Here is a 22034-nt window from a genome sequence, read left to right as displayed (position 1 = left end):
AATTTGTATTGCATGATAAAACTGACAGAATTTGAAAGCTGAGCTGTGTTTTTTTTAGAAGCAACAATACACAAAGCTTATTGCGATTATTGGGTGGCTGGCGCACTATAAATAATGAATGGATTTGAAGACATGAAATGTTATTTCCAATCATTTATTATGCTATGAATAAAACATCTTGAATAATAGTCACTTAACATTATTTACCTCATAAAAGACAACAATATAACTTACATTAAGGAATGGGAGACCACTTCAACCTTTAGAATGTTTTATTGCTGTTTTTGATTAAATACATTAAACATTAACGTTATTCACACAATATACTGGCCTTGCTACCATTTCATTCTCAAAATATAATGACTTTATCTTTTTATCTTCTTGACTTTATAATCTTGTATTGCTACAACTTTGTTTTTTCACTTTATTCTCATGCTACATCTTGAGTGCATGAGTATTATTTGCACATGTATGTGTGGCAGAGAGACATGGAGAGAAACACAAATAAAGAGAGACATCTTTATCAGATGAAAAGGATGTGACAGATGTCGCATTGTAAAGAATCTGGGTTCAGATTCTGCTGAAATTAAGTTTTGTACTTTATCGAAATGTGTGTGTGAGACGTGCATCTCAGCGTTATGACATCAATGCCACTATACAGAGTGGAGATGAGTTGAGTGTAGAGTGTTTGTGACATGGTTTTTGTGTGTATGTGAATGTGTGACAGTCTGATGTTTGAATGTCTGTTCCAGTCTCTCCAGAAGACAGAAGTCTCCCAAGAGAGACAGCCAGATGGAGAGAGACTAAAAAACAAATGACAAGAAAGAGCAGAGGAAAAAACGACGACGGGCAATTGTGCTGAAACCGGAGGACATTAATGAAAATGGAGAGGTTGGAATGGGAGAAAGATATCTGTATGGTAATGCAGGGAGGCTGCTTGTTTTCCTATTTGGGTTGAGAATGCTGTTCTTCGAACCATTGTGACACCTTCTCTAACCAACTGAACAACACTCTGCTATTAAAGATGCCTTTCACCTGAAGCACTCATTTATGTCCTGATGACACAGGCTACATGAAATCCAAAACTGATAGAAGCTGCATATTTGAAGGATGTCTAGGGATTATGTGACATTTAGGACTGGAGTCAGCTTTGCCATCACAGAAATAAATCATTGTAAATGTAAGTTAAAATACTGCATTAAAAAACTCTTGATTAACATTAGATTATTCTTTCAAAAACACTGTAAAAAATCTTACTGACCCCAGAAATTTAAACAGTAGTGTAAATTTCCAATGTTAAAATACTTCACTTATCCAACCTACTCTGAGTTAAATATAATCCACTCATGGGTTAACCCCCATGGATTAAACATGACAAAAAACATATAAATGCTGTGTAAAATATAAACCAACAGACATACAGTATGTACACTGTATACTGCTCATTTATAGTGTGTAAACATATAAATGACCAATTACCAATATGCAAAATGGCACAAAAAAATGATCAAGCCATCTGTAAAACATGTCAGTGGTCAAATGTTCACGAGAGATATAGTCAGTGTTGTATATTAATGTAATGTACTGTAGTGTCTGGTGTCCTCTGGGTATTTTTCGTAATTCTGCAGTCTCTTAACAGTGGCTACAATAGGAATTCGGAGTGCTTGAGGGGAGTAGCTCATCCTGAGCCTATCCATGCCGGCCTCGGTCGCAACAGTGGGGAAAGTCTGTGGTTAGGCTATCATAAATGTTGATGCCACTATCAAGTTTGCATGGGGTAAACTATAATGATCATCTTGAAACAGTGTGCGACAGCTGCTTTGCTTGCCAGGAAAAGAACCTATTAGCTTCCTTTTAACCTGAAAACAAGCTGCTTTTGAACGAACTGATCCATCTTAACCCTTTCATGAAGAGATTCTTTACTTTTAATGGTTATATGAGGCACTGGTGCTAGAAGCTATATTGTTCAGTGTTATTTAAAGGAAATGTCATTATTCAATTAAATCTTGCTCTTGTGTCTTGCATTGCTAAGGCACTGGAACACAGCATTAATGGAAGGTTTGGGAATGTTAGAAGTCACCTGATCTTGGGGGTCAATCATGAGTGGCCAGCGGCGTCCCCGCATCACAAGGATTCCATTCTCTGTGGAAACATTATCCCGTGGCAAACCTTCGGCATTCCACAGTCGGATCTCGTAGGGATCTCCTAGAATGCTTATAAGACTGAAGTTGTCACTGATTGGGATTCCCAAGTTTTGGCAGCGTTTGATCCAGTGATCTATAAGCTACATGAAACAAAAAAAATGCTCATTAATCACATGCACATAGTATTCTGTAAGCTAAATGGGGCATTTGACATAGGTCATGATTAAGAGGATAAGACAGGCTTGACTTTAAAGACTTGCCAGATAATGTAATATACTCAGTGGCATTTTATAATTAAGGCATGCTGTGGAGTGAGAAAAGCTTGTGATCTAATACACTACCAGTTGTCTGTAATGGGAGGTGAAAGCTCCATAATAAGCCACACATGCAGCAGCGATGAACACATTTCCAATGACGTTGTGGATCTCCTGTTCAAAAAAAGTAATGCTTTCCTGCCATCGCACCTGCTCGTCTCCCAGAGCAGATGTTAACTTCCCCGAACGACCCAGGCGTACTTCCGTCAGAACCCTAGTTTTATCTACAACCCACACACAAACACAGATAAACATACACACAGAGTCATATAGGCAAACTGTGTCGCAGCTTAAAAACGTGTGAGTCCATCTTGTGTCAATAGTCACTTAAAAATCCCATCTAAACTGGTTCAGACTTTCATAAGATTAGTCACCAAGTCATTTCAACAACATTATGACTAGTTGAGATAAAAATATGTACTTTTGTACATCCCTTATAAAAACAACACTCATACACACAAAATCCTACAGTTACTGAACCCACACCATATATAGAACATTGCAGAGATAGAGATAATGTATTTTTGTAGGCCAAACCATAAGTTAGCAACACATCAGTTTCCTTAAAAAATACCCAATAGGATTTTTTTTTTACATTGGCCTTCCATTGGATTATTACAGAATAATCAAACCCTCTGTGACCAACGTTTATGATTCATTATGTTGTGTTCATCATGATAATCTTCACAAAGCATAACACCTGAATTTTGAAGTCTATATACAGTTGACATAAATAAAAAGCTGAATTAAAGCTATAAAATAACTACACCATGGTTGCATGACATCACTAAGTTTCTAACATCTCTTAAATATTTCCCTGAATGTTATGACGTTAGAATAGTCCAAAAGAATGTGATTATACACACAGTGAGGCAGTAAAAGCAAACTAGAGAGTAGATGAGTTTTAGCATGCAAAAATACATAATTCCCTGCAGCAATCTTATTTGTTATAAATGTAAATTTAATTCACTTGACTTTGCACAGTAATCCAAGAATACCCATTCTTCAATCCTCTACTCAATTCCATTATCCTATTTTTTAATCCCTTTATTTGGCCCCAACACAATTTTCTTGATTTCTGTTATTGCATTATTATCATTAAGCACACTTAGTGATACATTTCAATAATTATGCAGTCGTGCAAGCTATCTGTCTCTTCATCTCTCTCTTTTTCTCTCACCCAGCATCTCTTTCTCAGCCACACTGGACTCATATTGCTCCTGTAAAGCTTTGATTTGGTTCTCCACCTCTTGTAGTTTATTCTGCTTTTCTTTCAAGGTGGACATAGTTGCATCTAGCTCGGCCTGATAAAAACAAAACAAAACAAAATAATAACAGCAAAAAATACACAGTTACACATTCATAATGCAATAGAAATGATCTGTGTACAACATAAAAATAACCAGACTCACCTGAGCAGCAGCCAGTTTCTCACGTTTGGGCCCAACCTCTTTCAGAACTCTTGAGTACAGGTCCATGGCTCTTACCCACATACACATGGACTTGCAGGCCTTGGACACCTTTTCCACTTTCTCAGGAACAAAGTCTGGATTAGTAATGTATTTATGCAACTTCTGAAGAATCTGAGGTTTGATATTGTCCTTGTCATAGTCCATTAGCTTTTTCAGGAAGTTTCCATCACCCAGGAGCTGCTTTGCACTGGCCCAGTCTGTCCTAGTGGGGTGTAAACAATGGAGTGACAGGAAGTGAAGTCTACAACTACTGTAGAAACTAAAACAATAGTTTTCTTTAGCTCAGAGCATGAATAGCAAGTTTAGATGACTTGGAAATGGTATCTGTTACCAAATATATTTCAGAAAGTGCAATTCAGCCAACTGAGTTATTTGTAATAACTAAATAAAATGATGAATGTCCAGTTTAATGAAAAAAGAATGTACAGTGAAGTCTTTTTCATTTTAAAATCCTACAAGGCTCGTTGTCCTGAGTTACTTTAAAGTATATAATGTTCTTTTCTTTTGGCAAATCACTATGGTTGGTAATACGGAATGTTCAACATACTGTATTACAACACCTCCACATTCTTTCCACCAATCCCTTAATTACATTATTAGATTTAACACCAGCTGGATGAATACGCAGCTGGAAATATAGAACAAAGGCGATTACTGTAACAGAGGATTTAATGTAGGTGATTTCCAGTCACACCAAAACGTATCACATGAAATTAATTCTTAAATATTTAACACCTGAAAAACAGGCAATATACTCCAGAGCAGGTGTCTAATTTTATACTGGAGTTAATGTTTTAAAATGTTCATATAGAGCAATTAAAAGTCTCTCATATTAAAGAGCACACTGTAATATTAAGAAGTAAGTCAATATGAAATGTTCACTTCCGTAATGTTAAATATTTCCCAGTGAAATTGGATATTCAATGCCTGATTTTATCCATTGGAAATTAATTGGATAATGTAGTGTAAGTGGACTATATGTTAAGTGGCTGGAGGGTAAAATATGGATTAATTTTTCACAGTAAGAATAGGAACTTGTATTAAGAAAGTAAAAGGGGTCAATTTTGATTTAATGTCGAGTTTAAACTCCACTAATCTGCCACTTAGATACAGCACAGGTTTAATATCATGAGCAAATTGAACAATTAGAAGGATAAAAGAACTGCAGAGAGAGAGGAAGGTGGAGAGAGAGAAACATAGATTGTTCAGTCTGTTATGACATTTTAAACACCCATTAAATTGCTGTCTTATAAAGTGAATAATGAGTAGCTCTGTGGTAGATGATAATGATGATGCTGAAAGTAAGGAGATGAAGGAGCAGGATGAGATTGATGACTGAGTTAAAAGAGCACAGATGCTCCACAGTCAGACAAGCTGATGTTAATATGGCCAGCACATACGGAGTCACACTGTGGAGGGTCTCAGAACCGGAAGGGGTTTGTGTTAGAACATGTTTTTCTGCAGTTAAATAAAAAAAAAATCGGGCGTTGAGTAAATGGTGACAGAATTTTCATTCTGAAAGTGAACTACTTTTATTTAGGTTTCTTTAGATAAGACCTATCATTTATCACATGCTCGGTGCGATAGCAAGGCAGCTCTTTTTTTCTTTTTCAAGCCTTGGGGCATGAGTAGGACAGGTGTCTGATCAGAGCCACACCATCTTGGATTAAATATGATTCTGCACAGTCCTCCTGGAGCAACATAGGGTTAAATATACATGCAGTCATTTTTCACCATTAAAAACCCCTGCAGAAATGATAGTACTGTTAATAAATAGGATTCAATCCTGTATACTCACATGAGATGAAGGTCTAGCCTATAAATTGTATGATAATATAATATTGTGGTGGGGGGGGCGTGGTTTAGCGAAGTCGGCAGCGGGAGAGAGAAGCAGGAGACGAATGAGTGAGTGAGTGAGTGGGTTGTTTCAGTAATTGGCGTGGAGCGAGTATTAACGCCAAGAGAAACAGGAGTAGGTGAGAGAGAGAAGGACTGCTGATGAGTGAACCTGCCCCGGCAAAGTAAGCCGGAAGTGATTAAGATAGCATGTTTGTGTTGGTGTAGTTGACACCATGAGGATACAAAGTGTTTGTTTTAAATAAAAATATCGTCAGCAGTCAAGCCGACCCCTCGTCCTCTTCCTTTCCACCCACAAACTCTCTAAAAATAATATAATATAATATAATATAATATAATATAATATAATATAATATAATATAATATAATATAATATAATATAATATAATATAATATAATATAATATAATATAATATAATATAAGCAAGGAATAATTGACTCCGGGCCGTTGAATTATTAGAAAATCGTGTGTGCATTATTTTTCTAATAATTAAATGGACCGGAGTCAATTATTGCGCTTATACTACGATTACCACCTCTCAAGACATCAATCAGATATTATATTTAAAGAGATTCAATAAACTGATAATGGAGGCTTGAGACATTGGTAGCATTCTAAAGCAGTTATAAATTAAGTTGTTAGAAAGAGAGTGAGAGAGACAGAAACACAGAGAGATTGAAAGCTTGTGTGAATTAGGCTAACTTACCTCTATACATCTCTAAATGTAATTATCAATAAGATTCGTGAGGAGCGCGTCAGATACTTAGCCTAATCAACACAGGTGGACCACAATCAAGTAATCAATCCCATAGTATAAATATCGCTGACTTACCTCTATCCATTGACGGTTTATCAGCATCCCTCCTCCACCCCATCTCCTCACTTCAAGTTCACTTTATAATATACGGGGAAGGGGGGGTACTCTAGGTTCGGGCCATTGCCGAGCTCGGAGCCCTTCCCCGGACAGCACGCCAAATACGCATACCATACCTCAGCTAATTATATGTAAGCGTGAACTAGTGAAACAGCACTTTAAATTGCTACGCTATGCTAACTGACAAAATTGTCGGGGCAGCGCTCACAACACCTTTTTGTGCAAACTGCGTGACCGTTATTCCAGTTAACTATGCAAAGTTATATGGAACTGTAATGCAGTCAGAAGAGCTGCCTGTAAATATGTTCACCGTGTGTTTCCCAGAAAATAATAGCACATCTCAGAATGTTCGTCAGCCAATCAGATTCAAGCATTCAACAGCCCCATAGTATAATATAATATTATATACATGTGTGGGGTATTACTGATGTATTCTATGCAGACAATATTTCAGGCATTTAACTCATTCGAAAAACCCATTGACTGGGATGATGTAACCAGAAGTGCAAAAATGTCCAGGTTTTAGGACTCCTGCAGCACTCAATCTAATACAATATAATACAATATAAAGATGGAACTCACTTGTTGTTGAGTAGAATGCACACCGCCTCCATCACAGTCATGACGAGGTCTGGTGGTTTGGTGAAGACACGCATTTCTGAGATGTCAGCTTTATCCAGGGCATTCAGGGCTTTGTTGGCACTGTCGAGTGCAGGCAGAGCCTCATCCAAATCACGCTGAGCATCGTCCGCAATGGCTTGAGTCTCTTCTGCCTTAACCTTAGCTAAAGCTTCATCTTCTTTCACAACCCTACGCACCTACAGGTAAAGAGGTTCATTAGAGCAACTGTTAATGTTAGAAGATGTTCATTATACAAAGAGTTCATGAAAAATCATGAAAAATCTAAACATTTTAATGTGTTTTGGGACTTCCTTCCAACATACAGTAGACATAGCATTACAAGTGGAATGGTAGAAAAAATAGAAGTATAAAACTAGGAGTTCCTGTGAAAACAGATGGGGAATTGTGGGAATATGAATAATACACATACCTGGTCAGCGTTCTCTTGATCCACAGCGAGTTTCTCCATGAGAGCATTGACATCGATTGATTTTTGTTTAAGCACAGGCTCCAGAGCAGAGAGGTCTTGCTTCATCTTATCAACTAATTCATTTGTCTCCAGCAGTTTAGTAAGACCATTTTTCACACGATCTCGAGCCTGTGCACACAAACACACATTATATTTCACACATACAAGTCACACATTTCTATGTTTGTCAAGCTCTGGTGGATCCTTTACTCTAATATATCATCCAGTTGACATGTCGCTTACTTTAAAATTAAAAATTGTAGCAATTTTTTTTCTTAAAACTTTTAAGACAGTAGTTAAGAGTCCACAATCTTAAGTAATCATGTAACAACATCAATAATTTATGCATCTATGCATCACCCATAGCCCAGTCTCCTCACCGCCTGCAGCTGCTGTCTCTTTTCTCCCAGCATGCTCAAGTACAGGTTAATGAGCTCTAAATAAGAGGTTGGCGTTGTGTAATAGTGTCTGCGCAGTTCGGAGTAAAAACGTTCCGCCATGTCAGTCACGCTAACATGGATCTCTACACACATCTCTGAAAAACACTGCTTCATCTCCTCACTGCCAAACTCCACATTCTGGAAGAAGGTCTGGGACACAGAAAGCAGGGCTTCGCGGGGCCACTGAAAAATAAACATGGAAAGAAAGAGAACATTTCCTGCATTGTATCAAATTTGTTAATGCATCACAGAGTGAGCACAAGTTGTTTAATGAATTGTATTTGAAAAAATCTTTTAAAATATCATGTGTCATTTTTGGATGCACCATTCCTTTAAATGTTAATTTCCTTTTTCTGACTTATGTAATGTGTTGTCTTCCACAAAGGCAAAAATAGCATGCAGATTACACTGAAGACATTATAATAGACTATTCTTTCATTTTATTCTGCAAGAACCATAGCGGTCACCTTGAAATATGAGGGGTGAGTGTGTTTGTCTGTGTGTATACAAGTAAACAAACATATGCTGATGGAAACAAATAAGCAAATAAAAGCAAGGTGAACCGACACACAAGCTTTCTGCTTAACATTAATGAGCAGCTGCAGTTGGCCAGCACAGAGCCACACACAAACACAACACTACAATGGACGGCACAACAAATAAAATCAACACTCTTCATGCAAACAAACCACACACACACACACACACACATTTTATAGTAATTAGCAGAACAGACCCTTCAACCAAAAAGCTCACAGAGGTCAATGAACATGCGTCTCATTAGATAAGAGAATGAAACTAAAGAATGAGGCTAAAGAGAGACTGACTGATAGGGGCACAGTGTCTGTATGTGTGTAAAGACTTGAAGACCCCTGATGCCCTCCTCTTTTTCATACTCAGTCTATAAGAAAGTACCATTTGTGTCCACAATATCTAATGAAAAGCACTAAAAATCTGATATTAAGTGTTCTAAAATTAATTATATTGAATTATAAATATATTCTATATATAAAAATATTATTTTATGTGACTGTGTTGTATTTTTATAAATATGTATAAAAGGTATATATATTTTGCATGTCCATATAGCCAGTTCACTGTATAAAAAGACTTCATACAAAAAAGATTTTTGAAGTAAATTTGACAAGAAAATACAATTTCATTCTTTTTACTTCAGAATTTCAGGTTTAATACAATGTGTTGCGAAATAAATTTAAAATTGAATTACAAAAAAATATGAAAATTGAACTAAAAAATATTATTACTAAAAATATTATCATTTTTTATTTTTTATTTTAAATGCAACAATTGCTGATAAATTTTATTGAAAAAATATGTATTGGTTTTTATAATTATAATTATTATTATGTTAAATTATATTATATTTACATCTGTGAATTTTGATTCCGCCATCACCCCAACACATTTCTAACACAATACCACTTTCATTTTAAATGGCATAATGAACAGAAAGTTACCATTAACATTTTCTGAAGTTTCTATTCAATATTCAAGCAGAAAGAATTATACGGAATTTATACGGATTTACTCTGTATCAGCACTCTTGAAATGTCGTTCACTCAGATTCAAGGAACATAATTGTTATATAATATATTTTATTAATTTAGCTTGAGATAGCAGTATGCATATTTTTACTTAATACATTCTCTGGCTGTTTCATTTATTTATTTTTAATCTCCCTCTCCATTTCTCTCTCTCAGGGCTAAACCAAAACCAGTCAAAAATCACATTGTTATGCCTTTAGACATAGCAAATCAGCTACTGACAAGAGCCCTGTTCCCAACCATGATTACTGTGAAAACAGAGAACTTGTAGGGGTAAGGGCGGAATGCATAAGTAGCCTTTTTAAAGTATATACATTAGCAAAAATGAGAGTTGCTTCTTATCATCTTGGTATACTGCTGCCTGCCTTGCATAAGTGACTCTTTAATATGTATATAAAGGACTGGGGTAGCAATTTCCCTTATCAATGTCCCAAGCCATTACTGGACAGATTGGCCATGGAGAATAAATGTGCTCATATTCCTGATGAAGACCAAAGCTAGACGGGTCAACATTTTTTTTATGTTTTCCTGCAACACACATTTATTTGGTTTGGTCTCATTTCAGAGCTGTGTAATAGAAATAGTGTATTAGATATACAGAGATTTATTTTGAATTGTTTGTACAGTAGATGCTGTTCTTATGAAATTTCATACATCAAAGAATTTTGAAAAAAGTATAATTGTTTCCACAAAATAATGACGCAGAATAACTGCTTTCACTACTGATAATAATAAGAAATGTTCAAGCGCAACAAATCAGCACATTAAAATGGTTTCTGAAAGATCATGTGACTCCGAAGACTGGAGTAATGATGCTAAAAAATTCAGCTTTGCCCTGAAATAAATAAGTTACAATTTTAAATATACTAAATACTAAAAAAAAAAAGACCATTTCACATTTTGGATTTTAATAATCTTTCACAATATCACTGCTTTTACTGTATTTTTCATCAAATAAATATCTTGATGCTCAATAAGAGGATTGAAGACTTTAAAATCCCCTAATGTTTAAACACTTTCTTTAACTTGGTTACTTTTACGGTGTGAGGTAGTTGGCCTCATGCCCAACCCCCCTTCCAGGAGGACCAGGTGTTGTCCTTTGTGTGGCCCATTTAGACAGTAGTGTATGTACAGTATACAACACTTCAGATGTCCGTGGGGATTTCAGGATTCATTGTATTTCTACTTTCTTTCATGTTACTTTAATGGGAACTCACTAAGAATTAATTGTGCCCACTGACAGTGTAGTTAGCATGCGCTGTCCTGTTGTTTTAGCAACTCATTTACTAAACAAGTTAAACAACCAAGTCCAAAAATTACTGCTGAACGCTATGTGCATGACACAATTGCCCATCTTGCAGGCCGATTAAAACTGTGCCTACCACCTGCTTTCTGTAAATAGCACTGATTTTTGTGAATAAGGCACATCTTTAATAAGCCTTTGCCTGTGCCTGTGCATATTTAAACTAAGTCATTGTTATTCTTTTTATGCACACATTTCCTCTCTATGAAATTGATTTTATAGAGAGAAAATGTGTGCGGTGCTAAAAAGAATAACAATGACTTAATTTAAATGTGCATAGTGAAACACTGCATGTTTAAGTTTGGTTGCGGGTTACAGGCAGGGGATTGCATGCGCAGCAGTTTAGTGGAAACATGTTTAATGAATCCACTGCTCAGTGATTTTGGTTTGAAAAAGAGAGTGTTAAAAGAGAGAAGGGGTATTCTGACCTGTACAAACCAGTCAATGGTACAGCAGTTAACTAGTGATGGGAACATGCGGCAGCGTGAGCGGAAGGAGTCGCCCACAGGACTCATACACAGCACTATGTGCAGCTTCTCACGCACACGAGAGATAAAGAACTGGAAAACCTGAAGACACAAAGACAAACAGAGATAAGACAACTGACATCTAAACAGAATTACAGAGCAGCTGAGAATATATAGTGACATTCTGCACTTGGTTAGATGGTTATGGCCATGTTGCAAGATTGGATGGTTGTTAGTTGTATCATGTACCTCATCCCTATTTCCCTCTGAGATGCCGGCCTCTTTAGCCTTGGGGCTAATGGCAGCCAGCACCTGTTTCAGTTCATCCTTCTCAAAGAGATTTGGTACTTCACCCGAGTTCAGCATGTTATTGATATCCTCCAGAAACTCTTCCACCACAATCTTAAACAGATGAGAAAAAGAAATCACATGGTCAAACAACATCATTCCACCAGCACTGGTGCAACACTAAGGCTGATGATACCACAGTGCAGCTATTGAGCATTTTTGCTAGGTAACTTTTTTTGAGCAATGTTGCTTGAGCTCTTTCCCATTAAGAATGAGTAACAAATGTCTATTTCGATACTTTTGATCCGTCGTGGGCCATGTATCTCACTTGGTTGCCTGTTGACAGCAACATTGCCTAAAAAGTTGCCCCATGTATCATCAGCTTAAACCTCATTCCCGTCCGGGTCACGGCACCAGTGTACTGTAGCCCATGCTACAGTACACTAAGCTATCTCAGAGCAGGATTTGAACCGGCACTGGAGGCAGGCACACTAACAAAGGCGCTAATGACAGCAGCCTCTTGCATCAGACGCTAGTGCACCTCTTGAGATCAGGGGAGTGAGATTTAACTGGCCTTCATTTTGACTTTCGTACAGTTATATTAACGAATTCTCTCTGCCTCCCTACATTCATTTTTTCAGTGTGATTCACTGGCCAAAAAAAGGAAAAAATACTAAATAGACGAATTTTAAATTGATTTTGATTTATGTCATAATTAATGTATTTATCTGTAAACCTTGTTTTTTATTTAAAAATCACGATCATACTGTTATTGTGAATTATTTTGGCCAAGATAATTCTGTAGTGAAAAAAAAATCTAATATTGTAACCTATTCTCGATGTAGTATGATCATCAAGCAGTGCTTAATGAGGGAGAATAAATTATTCAAAAAAATATATATACTTTTCCTTATTGTGTTAATTGTTTCTTTCATATGTTAAATCCAGAATAAAACCAATCCAAACATTACACACACACACACACACACAATCACACACACCTGTGGGATGGTACTCCAGGTAAAGAATTTAAACCGAAAGGTCAAACACCCTCTAAGAGCAAGTTAGAAAAACAATGTTTCAATAGTGAGTGACTATCTATCAAAAACACTGAAGAGTATTTATTCCCTTCAGTCAATGAAAACACAATAGTAAATGACATTTATAACAGCCTATTCAATCAAACACCTAGATTCTCATTAGTAATTAGCCCTACAGATGGGCACACAAACACAAACCCCACAATGTATATCTTGTCTATAGCACCAGCTTGTGTCTCTCGCTAGGAACTGTTCAAGAAATTATTTAGGGGGTCATTATTGCTGCAGAGCCTGTATGCTGAATCACAAAAAGGTAGAAGTCTCTGCTTTCATGAGACAGTATTACAGCACTGGCAGAGGGCCTGGAGTCATAACAGAAATGACCTACTGTCTACTCTACAGCTCAGAGAAAACCTCTCTGCATCCAGATTCATATCCACAAATCAATAAATCATAACTTGTGAAATGGTTAGAAGGACTTTCGGAGAGGTGGGGTTTTGGGTTACCTTAGGGCAAACATTCCATTTTACAAACATAAACACACAACAACTAAATCTTTACCTAACATTAAAATAAAAACAGCAAATGCATCAGCTAATTTCTTTTTGGTAGTACCTGAGTGTCTGTAAAGAGAAACACCATGTCCTGGTCTTCCACACCTGCCATTTTGTAAAGTTTACGCAGGTCTTCATGGAAGCTGTCATAATTATAACCACGGCTCAACTCAATCTGAAAGCAGCGGTAACCACACATGTGAGCAGCCAAACGTGTTAGGGATTGCTTTCCTGTGCCGCCCACACCAACTAACAGGGCATTTCCACGTTCTTGGCGAATCATGCGGGCGATTCTAATGACAGGGGAAGAGATGAATGGAAAGAAAAAAAGGTCAACTGGGTGAATGAACAAAACATTCCATTAGTAAACAGATCTAGATGCCAAGCATGAAAGGGGGGGTCACCTGAACACCTGGTTTTGTGATCATCAGATGAAAAGGCAAGCTGCTTGCTTACCTAGACACGTGTTCAATGGCATCTTGGAAGAACACAAGCTTGGTTTCCTTGGCAAAGGTCGTGTTGTAGTCATCCAGGTAGTCCTGTAGCACCTGGCGAATCTTCTCTATGTCTGTTAGATCCTCATAGACACGGTCAGCCTTGTCTACTCCAACCTGAACAGTGTTAATTCAATAATTTATTTTAAAAAATCTTGCAGTGCCATTACATCAAAAATGACCATAATTTAAAAAGACAAGCAACTGTTATAGTGAACTATCTTTATATGAGAAACTATGTATTAAACAGTTAAATGTAAACACACAGAAAGCACTCTACAAAGAAAATACAAAACAGAGACAGACTGTCAGATGCAAAAGGATCACGACAATCCCCAAAATACTTTTACCTTGATGAAATCTCCAAAAATGATGGGCTGGTTCACAAAGGACATCGGCTCTATGTTTATGCTGAAATATCTACCTGTTGGACAAGCAGTTTAGCAGCAGACATTAATGTTTACTGTAGCAAAAAGATGACAGATTGGGGGCAAAACAAAAATAAATAGATCACTCTGATAAGTCACACTGCAAAACAAGGAGAATTATAATATTGCTTTAATCTGACCCACTTTCCTCTATATGATTTTTTTATTTCATAAAAAAATAATAATAAACCTGTTTATTAACTTTTTTGGTCAATAAATACATTTAAAAATAAAATGTATTATAACATTAAATGATTTGATCTATTACGATGTCTTGACTATAAGCTTCTGAAGATTTAACACTGAAAAGGATTCAAGAGTCAGATGCTTACTGGCTATCTCTGAGATCATGGTATGGAAGTAGGTCTTGTCCTCATTGTTGATGAGTCGATCATGGAACACACGCTGACACTCATGACAGAACAAACGGAAGATCTGGGTTTGATCTCTCACTGTAGTTGGCTCACACTGCAACATACCTGTAAAGAAACACACACACAGAGGCAGAGAATTCATATGATTTTATTTCACATTCAAACTGATTCTTCATTAAAACCTGTATTTCATAGCAAGAATGCCTACTAGTATAAAATCAATTTTACAGTCTACAGATCAATGGAGAGTAACAGATGAACTTGTCTGTGACCTTTGGTTAATAAAAAACATAATCAGAAGGGGACTGTGCTGGATGGTTTTAGTTGACATTGACAGTATCCCTATAGAAACCATAAAAGAACATTTTAACAACTCACAAGATGCCTATTCAAATTAGAGAAAGCTTTTTTATTGCTCATTTAAGAGCTCCAAAATGAAAGAAGCTCTTTACAAGCCTTAGGTGGATTTATGCAACAGATGCTAAAGACCCTGGGTAAAATTGTTAAAAGTTGTATTATTTTAGATGAATTGTGATTTTGACCAGGTTTTAAATTATTTGAGTACAATATATACTTTGAATGAGTCTTTGTAAATTATTTGCGACTGTCATAAATGCCGCTGTAGGTACACGTTTGTAAATTATTTGCGACTGCCATAAATGCCCCTGTAGGTACACGTCTTTGTTCATGTGGGTGTGTGTGTGTGTGTGTGTTTCTTACCCTGGACACATTTAGAAAGGTCTCTAAGGTTAAAAACGTAGTGGGATTTGGCTGGTGTAGGCAGCAGGTCTACACTCATACGACGGTAGATCTCAACAGCAGCATCCACAATGCTGTCAGATGCCTGCTTCACCGCTGTGGAAAACTCAGTGAGGAATCCACCCAAAATTGCCTGCAAACATGCACATACAAGAACAGTCAGTGTACACAACACATGTAGAACTAAGGACAGTAATATTTCTAAGCATGAAATATCTGAAGACTTTTGCCACAATGCATAGTTCCAGCACTGACCAGTATTCATTTGCTCAGGTTCACTGGAAATATGCTAAACTCAAGAAATGTACCTATCTGTATGAATCACTGCACTTTTAAACTTAAATTAACACTAGAGGCAATACAACTTGACAACTTTTGTTCCTTTTCACACAAGTATGATTTGCATGACCAGAGTTATGATTAAGAAGGCCTCATTTGTTGCACAATTCCTTGCACAATATTATGTTATGACTTAACAATTTTAACATACTATGAAATTTTAAAACTGATACTTTTGAATGTAAGTGTCACATGTACAGCTTCATATGTATGGGTTTTCTAATGCGGTAGATTTGTTCAGTAGCTCACACAATACGGCCCTGCAATTATGAGGTGAATCGCTATAGTATGAATCCTGTGGAACTACAGTTTGAAAAAACAACTCAAATAGCACAGTTGCATCAGCAAATTTATTTTAATATCACTTTTGTGGTTGGATTTGGTGTAGGGGATATTTCCAAAGCGATTGAGCATTAACCTTTTAGTGACACTCCCCGGACTTTTGATATCTGAACCATGAATCAAAATAATAAAAACAATGCATATATGCCTGTACCAACGTAATAAAAACATGGCCACAGTCACGTATTGAACCCACTTTTAGCACCACTCTCTGGACATTTCACTTTGAAACTGCCATAAAACATGAACCAAAGTCTGTAATGTAGGTGTTTCAGAAAAAATGCCACAGGCATGTATATCCAATGAGCTTGGGTTTGTTTCTTCTCTGAGTCTGTCAGTTCAGAACCATGGACAGCTACAGGTCTCATGCTGTAGTTTCAGAACCCAAGACAGCTCCTTTCCCATACCTAATGAGCTACTCTGCAATTAACTTTCTTTATAGGAAGATACTAAAGATGTGGAAAACTGCATATTTTAAAACTCAACTTGCCGGTGGGCTGTCTTAACGAATAAGTCCAATTATACCAGTGAAGGGTCATGTCTACCGAACACTATTCCGATGATTTAGGGATTTTTAAGGGTTATTCATATGATACATATTCAAAAACAACTCGACAGACATATTACATATTACGAGAACGAGTCAATCTTTCGTTCGTTATCTGGCTCTGCTCGGCATTCATCTTCAGTTCTCTCTTCACAGCAGTTCAGTCAGTGTACTGTTTGAGTAAATTAATTACTCTTGGATATTGGTTTATTTTAACTCAGAGGGAGTGTCAGCCACATTAAAAAAATTAACAACTTAAGTCATTTGTGGATTAATGCTTATTGGAGACGCAAACCGTTTCAAACGATTCAGTTCGATTTAGTGAAATGGTTCAAGAAAATCCGGTTACATCGAATGATTCGTTCATGAACCGGATATCACTACACTGCAATGTTTTGCACGCGCTCACAACAGACCCGGAAGAGAAGACAATGCTGAATAAAGTCATAGTTTTTGTTATTTTTGGACCAAAATGTATTTTCGATGCTTCAAAAAATTCTAACTGAACCTCTGATGTCACATGGACTACTTTGATGATGTTTTTATTACCTTTCTGGACATGGACAGTATATTGTACTTTCGTTTTCAATGGAGGGACAGAAAGCTCTGGGACTAAATCTAAAATATCTTAAACTGTGTTCCGAAGATGAACAGAGGTCTTACAGGATTGTAACGACATGAGGGTGAGTTATTAATGACCTAATTTTCATTTTTTGTTGAACTAACCCTTTAACATCTTGTTAAGTGAAAGCTGTGTTTGTAAGAAACAAACCCATCATTAAGGCTTTTCACTTTCAACTGTTGTCCCTAGCCAAAATATGAGTCCTTACTCCACAACACTTCCTCCAGTGAAAATTAAAAACTACTCCCTTTTGTCATCTCACATCAAAATCGACCAACATGTCTGTTTATATTTGTTTCCACTTGTAAGCAGTGCTTGATCTGTGCATTCTTCTCTTCTTACTCAGATGAGATTACTTTTTCACTGGAGAAAGTAATATGACAGGACTTGTTTGATTGCCCGATGCTGAGTAAATTTTCAGCTAATTTAAATTTTGGGGGAACTGTTCCATTAAATTGAATGAATTCAAAACTGCAACTTTCCTGAAAGAATTTTAGATCCAGTCCAGACAGATTTCAAAATACTTGTTGCTGTTGTAATGCAACATTCTAGTAAGTTTCATTGTTGAAAGAAATACTAATATGCTAATCAATTTTGTTTTCAACTATGCTATGTCGCCTACTTTTCAAACGCATGTAAAGTAAAGCATTCTTTCAGCTTTAATATAACAGTCTAGGTAGGCAGCTCAACGGATTTTAGAACACATTTAAAGTCAGCTCAAGAGCATTGCCATTTTCTAAACCAACAGGCTGATTCGGTCATAGATGTCTCCAGAATCATCAGGCACAGGATGCTTCAGCTTTAAAGTAAACATGATGAAACTGCTTTGGCAACCCTGTTACTGTCATACATATATGTGGCATAATTACGAGTGAAACTGGATATTCAATGAGAAAAATGTAGGCCAGGACTTGATTTTATCCAGAGGGACATGACTGGATGTTATATAGACAGGTGGCTGGAGGGGATATCATAATGTTAACTAACAAAAGCTGCTTCAGATGCAAAGCATTTTTTATATTTTGGCATGTTTATCTGGAATAACATAACTTAACAATAAGACTGAAAACATGTATTAGGAAAGTAAATGGGTCAATTGTGATTTTATGTTAAGTTTTAAAGTAAAATATTCATTCAAAATGAGTGATACCATATGTCTGACCTTAAAAATCTGTTTGAGGCTCTGCTCTGAGGGCGTTGGGAGGCACAGCATGCTGAAGTGGCGGATAAAACGAGGGGTCACCGGGTTACGACCTCCACCAGGAGGCGCGCAGGCTGCAGCTATGGTCATATCCTTTAGGGAGGAGAAGCAAAGAGAAGAAAGTGAATAAGTGCATAAGAAAAAATATCCAAGGGACATCACTTAACTTTTTTGACACTTCTACTAATCCCATCAAACCTTTACTAGAAGAAATTAATGTAATATTGATTAAAACCCAAATTAGAATGAGAGCATTCATGACAGCTGGAAAACTTAATGACCAATTACTCTTTAAACGACAGAAAAATCATTCAGGAAATGTTGCTGTGTCAAAGTCAAAGCAGAGTCATATTCAGCCACCAAAGAGCTACACTAACCCGGATGAGTTTCTCCAAGGGCAAATCTCATTTGAGACTCACAAATCATTCTTTTAATCTTCAGCAGGTGCTTTTCTCATCATATTTCTGTCTTTTATTTATCATAACTCACATTTGAGATGGATGAGTACTGAGGTCAACTACATCTCAGATCACCATATTTCTCTGTAACCTTGCCAAATCGCATAATTGTCCCTGTTTATATTATGCAATTTTATCTTTGTTTGCATGTGTGTATGAGTGTGTGTGTGTGTGTTCAACAAGCACGGGGTTTACTTGATGCTGGTGTGTGAAAAAGACATAATTAAGAGTCATTCCCGAGGTAAGGCAAAATTACAATGAGAGCAGCTACTTCAAACATCAAGCATTAGTCCTGCTCATTATACGATAATCACTACAACATACATTATTTTCCATGCCCATAGAGAGAGAAAATGTTCAACGATTAAAATGCTTGATAAAATTGAAATGTAGTCTCTGAGGTTTCTGCACAAACTACTGGTCTCACAGCAGATGCACAAGATTAGGAATGGAAATCTTAAGGAAAGTAACAATTCTGGTTCTAGTAAACAATTCTGATGCCGTAACGATTCTTTACATTACTTTTTCATTACACCCCACCCCTGACCCTCAATAATAAATCCTAATCATACAGTGCTATATCAAAACAACACTACTACTCCGGAAATACACAAACACACACACACACACACACACACACACACAATATAGTATGTAAACATATATAAAAACTGAATTTAACTAAAAAAAAAAAATTCTTCTTTTAAATACTGTTTATGTTTATTTATTATAAACAATATTGGTCATTTAGTAACAGATTTAGATTTTCTACCCTGGCCAGTGACGTGAAACAAGGACAAATCTTTTGATTTCTCTGAAGAAATCATGACACATGATTTTATTTTTTATATATAAGTGTCTGTTGCTTACATGTATCTCCTTCCAGAAGAATTTTTCTCTGTCATAGAAGCCATGGAAGTCCTGGAACTGTCTGAGCAGCTCTATAGGGGGCTGAGAGCCATAACTGTCAAGTTTTGGCATGTTTAGATCATCCACAAACACCACAATCTTTTTATTAGCAGGAGCACCTGAAAAACATAAACACAGATTGTTTTTGTGTGGGGTGGGGGGGGGCGATTTTATGATGGATGATGATTTTCAGTATGGCAGTTTACACAACCACCCAAATCATATCTAAGGTCTCATACCAAGTATATTCTTTCTCTTCTTCTCCAGTTTTGACTCAATGATCTCTTGAGTTCTAGCTGATGAAGTTTGGGCTGAGAAGTTAATGTAGACAGGGACATAACCTGCCTTCTCCTGCACACTGTTTAATAATGCCCGTGCCACCACAGACTAAAATTCACAATAAGTCTAGTCAGTGATTTGTAGTGATGAACAATGGAAAATCTTTACGTCACATTAACTTCGCACTGCCTTACCTTTCCCACTCCAGTGATGCCCGTAAAGAGGACAGAGTGATTGACAGATAGCAGTTTCTCCATCAGGTATCCGTACCTCACCGTGTCTGTGGTGGGCACCAGCATCTCAAAGAATGGCATCTCACTGTTATAACTGAAGCAGGGAATGATCTTCTCCCATGGTTCTAAACATTTAGTATCAAAGTTCATATACACACTCCATAAATCACCTCCACTGGGCAACTGTTACAGAGAGAGAGAGAAAGAGAGAGAGAGATTCACTTTAATATGTACGATGCCATCTTAAATGTTAATAAAACACAAAATTAGATGTTTAGCAGAATGTCCTAGCCGCTTTTTTCTATGAAATTAAAGTGAATTGTGACAGGGATGTCACACTTCTAAATCAACAACATAAAAACATCATAAAAATAGTTCATATGGTGGTAGTCCATTTCTTTCTGAAATCAGATAATAGTTTGTCATAGACAGACAGACATACAGTATGGACAGATAAATAGATAGCTAGATAGAGAATCGAAAGTAATATATTTATTTATTTTTTTGGGAATCTTTATTGTAAGGGCAGGTTCTAGAACCCTTGTTCATCTCAAATTCACAACTTCCTTTTCTTCTGCTCTCCACTCCTCCCCTCCTCCCTTGCTCATTCTGCCTTGCTCTGTGGAATACTAATAATGCCACTCTCCACTGCATACCGACCTTCTGAAATAAATACCACGCCTTCCTTTTATCCTTATACAAATGTCTGGGACATATTTTTTTCCCTCAATCTTGTTCTCATTAAATATTCCTAAGGTCACATTTAAGAATGCAACAGACACATGATATAGAGATGACAGAGCTGTCTTTATAAAAAGAATTGAAGCAGTCAGGTGCTATATATAATTTACAATGACCTCCGAGTCAGGTTAATGTGCTCTTTTCAGGGTCAAAGCCCAGAGGAGGTTTGTATGTTCCTCACCAGCTATTAAACAGGAATAGCTAGCTGCTGTATGGTCACTGAGAAAACATTATAATGGAAAAAGAGAAGAAACAAATTAATTACCATTTGGATTATGTAAAATTATAAAAACACAAAACCAAACATGTTCCTACAAATCTTGTAACACATAATGGTGTCTTTTTCTGAACAAAACACTATGAAGCTGATATGACTGTCATAAATTATGACAATAAAAGAGAAAGTCGCCATTACTGTGTGCTTATTGATAAAATTAACCATAAATGTAAACATACTTCCTCAAAATGATCTGAGGTGTATTTCAGTGTATATAAAATGTACCTTTGCATCACTGTTGCCCTCAAACTGCTGTCTGACGAATGTGTCGAATGTGTCCCAGTGACTGTCAATCAAATTTCCCCCCAGTGCCCACAGGTAGCAGAACACAAACGTCTGACACAACATACTGTTCAACTTACTGGCCTCCTGCAAATACATGCACACAAAAAACACAAACAATTAATAGAAATCTGACAAAGCAAACAGTTGGATCATACTGCAATTTCTAGCAACTACATCCATATGAGTGTGCAGTAGTTTTTGGGTCTGAATGTTCTGAACTGTGTCAGTCCAGGATTTTTATTCATGATACTCAACTTGCAACTCAAGTTCCTACTCCTCTGTGCATCCTTATATCTCAGAGAAACCGAACATTCAGGGAATTTATGTTTATGCTTAA

The 22034-nt window shown here is 36.8% G+C and overlaps 1 protein-coding gene across 1 annotated transcript in view; it reads right to left on the bottom strand.

Annotated features, from left to right (window-relative positions):
* dnah6 (dynein, axonemal, heavy chain 6) overlaps positions 1-22034 on the bottom strand; it is a 77107-nt gene that overhangs the window by 28348 nt on the left and 26725 nt on the right. The window contains exons 38-56 of the mRNA XM_052545269.1: positions 21638-21781; positions 20356-20577; positions 20122-20269; positions 19844-20001; positions 18477-18608; positions 15426-15597; positions 14664-14810; positions 14254-14327; positions 13866-14020; positions 13471-13702; positions 11777-11929; positions 11489-11629; positions 8133-8375; positions 7714-7881; positions 7245-7480; positions 3871-4132; positions 3639-3762; positions 2486-2682; positions 2081-2284 (exon numbers count right to left, since the gene is read on the bottom strand). Of these exons, the coding sequence (XP_052401229.1) occupies positions 2081-2284; positions 2486-2682; positions 3639-3762; positions 3871-4132; positions 7245-7480; positions 7714-7881; positions 8133-8375; positions 11489-11629; positions 11777-11929; positions 13471-13702; positions 13866-14020; positions 14254-14327; positions 14664-14810; positions 15426-15597; positions 18477-18608; positions 19844-20001; positions 20122-20269; positions 20356-20577; positions 21638-21781 (3312 nt within the window). The remainder of the gene's footprint in view (positions 1-2080; positions 2285-2485; positions 2683-3638; positions 3763-3870; positions 4133-7244; positions 7481-7713; positions 7882-8132; positions 8376-11488; positions 11630-11776; positions 11930-13470; positions 13703-13865; positions 14021-14253; positions 14328-14663; positions 14811-15425; positions 15598-18476; positions 18609-19843; positions 20002-20121; positions 20270-20355; positions 20578-21637; positions 21782-22034) is intronic.

This window comes from Carassius gibelio, chromosome B1, assembly GCF_023724105.1.
Source record: "Carassius gibelio isolate Cgi1373 ecotype wild population from Czech Republic chromosome B1, carGib1.2-hapl.c, whole genome shotgun sequence".
NCBI lineage: Eukaryota > Metazoa > Chordata > Actinopteri > Cypriniformes > Cyprinidae > Carassius > Carassius gibelio.
This window is presented reverse-complemented; position numbering and strand designations above follow the sequence as displayed.